The 7121-nt window shown below is 55.6% G+C and overlaps 1 protein-coding gene across 1 annotated transcript; it reads right to left on the reverse strand.

The window, feature by feature from the left end:
- Positions 1-922: 922 nt before the first annotated feature.
- GUCA2B (guanylate cyclase activator 2B) lies at positions 923-3384 on the reverse strand. The gene is made up of 3 exons (XM_004443127.3): positions 3278-3384; positions 1951-2137; positions 923-1202 (listed from the first exon to the last, which is right to left on the reverse strand). The coding sequence occupies exons 1-3, from the start codon at positions 3365-3367 to the stop codon at positions 1141-1143; spliced, it is 339 nt and encodes a 112-aa protein (XP_004443184.1). The 5' UTR covers positions 3368-3384; the 3' UTR covers positions 923-1140.
- Between the last annotated feature and the right edge of the window lie 3737 nt (positions 3385-7121).

The following is a 7121-nucleotide window of genomic DNA, read 5'->3' on the forward strand; positions in this document are numbered from 1 at the left end:
ACAGACGCTGGGGAGGAGCCAACTTGCAGAAAGGCCCTTCTTGGGGAATTCTCAGCACGGCCCCTGCTTGAGTGAAGGCACTGAGGCCGCTGTGAGAATGTGGTGGCTGCTGGGGCCCTGCGTTAGGTCATCAGCCACAGCCTGGCGTCATGGGGAGGCAGTAACAGGGCGATTCAGTGCGTGACTCTGGCCCAGACTTCCTGGGAAGACGCCTGCTTTGCCATTTTGCTGAGCCTATGATCCTGGACTACTTGGTTATCTGTGTCCTGGGTCTCCTTATTCGTAAAGTGGAGATGGTGCTAATAGCAGTACCTGCTTCATTAGCCTGCAAGAGGACTCCGTGAGTTACTACGTGCAGAGGATTTAGAGTAGTGCCGAGGGTATAGCGAACGCTCCATAAACCTGGGCTGTTATTAGTACTCCTCAGGGCCACCAGGATGGAGAGAGGGAGGAGAGGTCTCCCATCTGGAGCAGGCCAGATGGTCCCAGGCAGCTGGGAAAGTGTGGGAGGAAGCTGGGGAGGGTAAGGGAGAGGCAGATGGCCCATCTTCTCAGGCGGCCCTGGGGCAGAGTCAGCGCTAACCATGGGCCTGAGGAGGGGGCATGGTGATTCTCCCCTCCACCCACTCCTGCAGTGCCCCTCCTGGAGGGGGTCCCTCGTGGGTCAGGAGCGTGGAAGCTGGGCCAGGCCTTGAGCTCTGCTTTGGGGTTGATGGGTCTGGGTGCTCTGTGACCTTGGTGACTCATTCCCGCCCCGAGCCTCGCTCCCTCCTAGACGAAACAGGGCTTCCAGAACCACCTCCTCAGGTGCTGGAAACCAGGGAAATTGCTGACTCACGAGTCCAACCTTTCTCCTCTATCCACCCGGCTTCCCAAGAAGCTCGGCCCCTGGCTCCTGGGGATGAACACATGGACACCTCTGTGTGGGTAGAGAAGCTTTATTCAGTAGCAGGGCTGCCTCAGGGGTCAAACTCTCCTCCAACATGAGTCCAATTGCTTTGTGCGAGATCCAGCTGCTCAGGCCCTGGGAGGGTGGCAGTGACCCGGTGGCCAGGGGCCCCCCAGGGCTTGGATGGGATGGGGCCTGTGAAGGCAGTGGGCTGGGGGGGCAAGGTGTCCAGGGTGTGCCCAGGGATCATCTCAGAGGCAGCCGGTACAGGCGACATTCACACACAGCTCACAGTCGTCGTTAGCAATGGTCCCTGGGCAGGGGAGAAAACCGGTCAGCTGAACCTGAACCTGAAATATCTGTGGTCCAGGAAGCTGCTGCCCAGGGGCCCCGAGAAGGCCTGCTCAGGAGAGGGCCTGAGAGAGGGGCCGGCATCTTACAGATCAGGAGCATGAAACTTTAGAAGCAGAGTGAGCGGCTTGGGCACCAGTCCCAGGTCCTCTCCTTCCTGGCGGTGCCTGGGCGAGTCACTTACACTCTTCGCCTGAGTGTTCCTGTCTGCTAAACGGACGGCATCAGCCTGACAGGGTCGTTGTGAGGAGAGGAGGCAGGCAGAGGGGCTGACACAGGGCCTGGCACTTAGCATGTGCTCAATAAATGCTAGCTAGTCACCACGTTCTCGTGGTCAGCTCTGCTTCAGCCCTCACATTTCAGCTTAGATGTCACCTCCTCTTGGAAGCCTTTCAGATCCACCCCAGATGTCAGCCATCTCTCCTGTGTGCCCGCTGTGCCTCCCCCATCACCCCACTGCATTGCTGTTGTTTTTCTGGGTCCCTCCTGGCTCTGGGGCATCTTGGAGAGAGGATGACCAAGCAGCTGCACTGTTGGAGACCGAGGGGTTCCTGGCAGCCTGACTTTCAGCGCCCAAACCCAGAGGCAGGGGGCAGAGTTTCTTGAATCTCCCTGTCCTCAGCCGCTGGGTGCTTAGTAGAAACAACACGAGGGGGAGAAGCTGGGATGTGGGGAGGAGGGAGAACCAGAGGCTGGGGTGGGGCACTCACTCAAGGCCTCAAAGATGCTGGCAGCTTCCTCAGAGGTGCAGACAGGCTGCAGGTCCCTTGGCAGGGCCGGGTGGAGGCACAAGGAGGGCAGGGGGCTCTGGGCCCTCAGGCGGGGGCTGGGCACCCGCTGCCCATCCAGGTCACTCAGCTTCTTCACAGATTCCAGCTGGACCTGGAAGCCTTGGTACTGGGGGGAGGAGGAAAAGGAGAGGGGAGGGTATCAAAACCCGGGCCGGGAGACCGGGTTCCTCAGACCCCACAGAGCCTTCCCTGTTCTCATGGCAAGTCCAGGCCACACTTTAAAGACAGCCTGGGAGGTGGGAGGTGGTGTCTGATGCTGGGCTCTCCTGTGCCACAGGCCCCCAGTGACTGGTAGGTGAGGTCACAGCAAGGCTGTGCATACAATGGTCCAAGGTGGGCTCTGGAGATCAGCGGACCCCCGGTTCAAATCCCAGCTCTTCCCGACTGGCTGCCTGTCTCTTCCCCATTCTGAGCCTCAGCCGACAAAAGGAGACAATCATGCTCCACTCCTCTGTGGGGGCCTGGTACCCAGGGCACACTCGATAACTGGGTCATCTCCCCTGAACCCATATGGCAAAATGATGGCAACCGCAAGCCGCTGGGCTCCACGGCCAGGGCTGCAGGGGCAGCTGCCTCTCCCTCCGCTCCCCAAGACCCACTCTGTTCCTTCCCAAGGGGGCCCTGCCCAGAGTCAGGAGTGTGACACCCAGGGCTGCAGACTCCCCCGCCAGCCCAGCTGCATCCTGCCACATGGTAGGCAGGCCCCGCTTCCACTGCGCCAGTCTCACGGCGCCCTGGAAGGAGACGCAGCCTTTGCGTGTGCTGTGCCCTCTGCCTGTGTCCGCGTCCACTGTGCCTGGCTACCTCCTGCTCATCCTGCAATGTCAGCTCTAGAGTTACCTGCCGGGGACATGTTTTCTGGTGATTATTCCCCCTCTGCCCAGACACGGGTGAGTATAGAGAGCTGTGGGAGCTTGGGTAAGGGTTTCCCTCCCCTTCTGGGCTCCTCAAGGGCAGGGACCACGTCTTATTCCACACTCTGACCTCTGACCAGGACTGGCCTTTGAGGAGAGCAATGCTGAATAGCAGCAGTTTATTGTTATCATCACCATCATCATCGCCATCAGCATTCCAGCTGCCCCCACCCACCAGCTGTCTTGGGCCCTGGGCTGTGATTGTGTGTTGGGCTGAGCCCCGGGCCCTGTGCTCCCCTGTAGCCCCATGAATTTCCCAGCGTCCCTTCTCCATCCCAGCCTCCCACCGTGGGGACCTTCAGGCAAAGGACAGACTAGCTGGAGGGACTCACCTGGATGTAGACTGACTGTGTGCCCTGCAGCAGCACCAGGAGGACCACAGCTACCCCGGACAGGAGCCATGACACCATCCTGCCATCCATCTTGCTCCTCTGTACCCCACTGCTGCTGTCTGCCTGGCTCCCACCTGCTGCCTTGGCTAGCAGCTCTTTATAGGCCAGGCTCCAGCGCCCTGGTCACTCATTAACTGGCCAGCTGGGGTGGGGTTGACAGCTTGCTGGCTCTCTGACAAGCCCAGAGCCTGTTCCCAGGAAGGGGGTTGGGAGTAATGAGGGCAGGGAGGCCCGGACACATGGGAAGCTGACACTGTGTGTCAGGCGCCTGCTGTGTGCGGGGCTCTGTGGGAGGACCCTGGACCACACCACTTTCCTTCGCTCCTCAAGATACTTGTGTGAGTGGAAGGATGGAAAGACCATTTTACAGACAGGGAAAGTGAGGCTCAAGAGGTAAAGCGACTGCCCCAGGTCATGGAGCTAGTCAATGGCAGAGCAGGGACTCAGGTGTCTTTGGCCCAGGTCAGCCCACGGTCCTTTCTCTGGGCGTAGGATGCAGACCGACAGGCTGGTCCAGGGCAAGGTGGGCAGGTACAGTGAGGATCTCAGGGCTCTTTGTTCCCTCAGAGCCGCATATCTCGCCCCCACCCCAGTTCAGTTTAAGGACCATCCTTCTGATCAGTCTCTGCCTGGACCCTCAACCTGCTCTGCCTGCCGTCTCCCACGGGTGCCTGGGTACCCTCAGGCCATGTTTGACCCCTCTCACCTGTCCGTGTCTTTCAGAAGCCAACAGCCTAACCCAGCATGGAGAAAAGAGCAGCAGACTTGGAGACAAATTGACCTGGGTTCAAATCCTGGTCCTGCTGCAGCTGTGTGATCTCGGCAAGTCATATCAACTCTGACCAAGCCTTAGTTTCCATCAAATGGGCATAATTATAGAACCCCCCATGTGAGGTTGCTGTGAGAATGGTGGGGCCGGGCCCACCGGAGTGCACCCTGGTCTCATGGGTAGTATATGTCACAGCAGCTCCCTTAATCTCACAGCTGCCTTCTAGGCAATGCATGACCCACCACCTCCGTGGCTGAAGGTTGGGTCAGGGCAAAGTCCACGAGGGCGTTATCACCACTGCCAGCCTAGACAGCTGTAAACAGTGCCAGTGCCAGGGCTCAGTTCGCCGGGCACGGAGACTGACGTGTGTAGGCATTCCATGCAAGACATTGAATTGAAGCCCGGAGCCCCCAGCCAGGTATTTAAGGTCCACCCTCCCACCTGTGGCTAAAATCTGATGTCATTGCACTCTCTAAGATCAACTGTACTCGCACATGCCTGATCTTATCTCATGCTTTCGCCGAAGCGTTCCACCTGCCTGAAATGCCCATCTTTCTCTTTCTTATGTTGGGGTGAAATGGAAAATTGCTTGAGTGACCTTTGGTATTTCCTATGTCTTGTTTTGAATCCAGACTTCAGCCTATACTCTTTAGAGTATGAAGAAATTAGTGGACTCACGTGCTTTCTCATCTGTAAATCGAAAATCATCATCAGTAACAATAGCTTGCATTCCTTGAACACGTACGGTGTGCTAGGTGCAATGCTGTTTTATGGCAGAATCTCATTTGATCCTGTAGGATAGGTGTGATAGTCATCTCCTTCTTACAGGTGAGTACCCAGAGGCCCAGCAAGGTCAGGCGCCACGCCAGGAAGAGGGGAGAGCAAGCTTCATCTCTGGAGTTCTCGCCTCTGCTCAGCTTATGGTGTTATAGGAAAAGGAACACAGGCCCTGGAGGCCAGGAGATCCAGATTCAAACCCAGACTCCAGCACTTCTCAACTGCGTGACCTTGGGTGTGTGACTTAGCTTCTCCAAGCCTCGGTCTCTTCATCAGTAAGTGACGGAAAGAATGAACAACCTCACAGTGGCTGTTGTGAGGAGAAACCGAACAACTGTATCCTAAAGGAGCCTGTCACTCTCCCTGTCCCCAAGCTGACCATGTCCCCAGCATGCACCTGGCCTGTGGGGGCCATGCAGTGACTGCTGGTCTCCCTGCCTCTCCTTCTCCCTGGAGCCCTCCCTGACAAGCACCATCTCTGAACCCAGAGGTGGAACAGTTCAGATCTGACTCTCCAATCCTTGCTCTTTCCACCAGAGCAAGCTCAGCCCCATTGGCCCCAAGCCAAGGGATACAGAACAAACCTGTAGGGTTTGGCAGCCCCTGTGGCATGGTTTCCTTCCCTTCTCTGCCTTCCAGCTCCTCCAGCCACGGCCCATCACGTGTCACTCTTTCCCTGGGAACGCGGTGTGACTTCCCCATCTGCCTAACATGACTCAAATTTATATTCCAACCCAGCTCCTCCCAGTCTCTTCATGATGACCCGCTATCCATCAACACCAACCCCGCCACAGACGAAACCCTTGCCTGGTGCTCCTGTCCGGCCAGCGTACGTCGACATTTCTCAGGGCACTTCCTTCTTTAGGGACATAGGAAGTCACTGTCATGCCAGCCTGGACTCCAGTGTCTGTGGGGAAGCCTCAGACACAACGGCAGAGAGAAGGACAGTTTTCCTGTGTGTGTGTTTGGGCTGCTACTCTCTCCATGCTGGACTCCCCGCCCAGTGCCCACTGCTGCGGTACCCCAGAGCGGGTGACTCTGCCTGCCACCAACGTGACCATTTCCCCACAGTGTTTGTCACAGCTGACCACTCTGTCTTTCTTGGAATAAAGCACTTTCTCCACTTGGCTTCTGGGACATACACTGTCCAGATTTTCTGCCAATCTCGTTGGCTCATCTCAGTTTCCTTTGTTGGTTTTTCCTTCTCTTCTTGACCTCTGGACCTTAGGATGCCCCAGGGGCTCCAGGGCTCAGTCCTTGGACCACTTTCTTCTGTCTATAGGCAGCCCTTTGGTGACCTTATCCCATCCCAAGGACTTTAATGCCTTCGATACCCTGTTCACTCCCTAGCTTGACTCCCCCTCAGCGCCAGACTCAGTTATTTCTCTCCTCAACATCTCCCCCGGCAGCTGATGGTACTACTGCTCACCCAGTTGCTTAGGCCAAAAATCTGGGAGTCACTCTTGATGCCTCTCTTTCTTTCATTTGCCAAATTCAATTCATAAGCAAATCCAGTGGGGTCTACCTTCAATATTTCTAGACTCTAGCTGTGTCTCACCGTCTCTATTGCTACCACCAAGGTCCAAGCCATCATCATTGATCATTGGTCTCATAGATTATTGCAACAGCCTTGTATTAGTCAGGATTCTCCAGAGAAACAGCAGCAATATAGGAGAGAGATATATAACTCCTATCCTATTATATATTTGTATATACCCTATCTTTCCTATCTATCTCTCTACCGATCTATCTCTGTCTATCTATTTAGATTTATTTTAAGGAATTGGCTCATCTGATTATTGAGGCTGGCAAGTCTGAAATCTGTAGGGCAGGTCAGCAGGCTGGAGATTCAGATAAGAGTCGATGTGGCAGTCTTGAGTCTGAAATCTGTAGGGCAGGCCAGCAGGTGGGAAACTTGGGCAGGGTTTCTATGTTGCAGTCTTGAGGCGGAATTCTTCCTTCTTCGGGAAACCTCAGTCTTTGCTCTTAAGGCCTTCAACTGATTGGATGAAGCCCGCCCACGTTATTGACTTAAAGTCTACTGATTGTAAACGTTAATCACTTCTAAAAAAATATCTTCATGGCAACATCTAGATTGATGTTTGACCAAGCCACTGGGCACCATAGGCTGGCCAAGAGAAATCTCCAAATGGATCTCTCTGTATCCACTCTTGCCCCACTTTCTCTGTGCAGCAGCCAGAGTGATCCTAAGTCAGATCATGTCTCTCCTCTGCTCAA

The sequence above is a fragment of the Ceratotherium simum genome, chromosome 22 (genome assembly GCF_057802395.1).
Source record: "Ceratotherium simum simum isolate JZ-2026a chromosome 22, ASM5780239v1, whole genome shotgun sequence".
Taxonomy (NCBI): domain Eukaryota; kingdom Metazoa; phylum Chordata; class Mammalia; order Perissodactyla; family Rhinocerotidae; genus Ceratotherium; species Ceratotherium simum.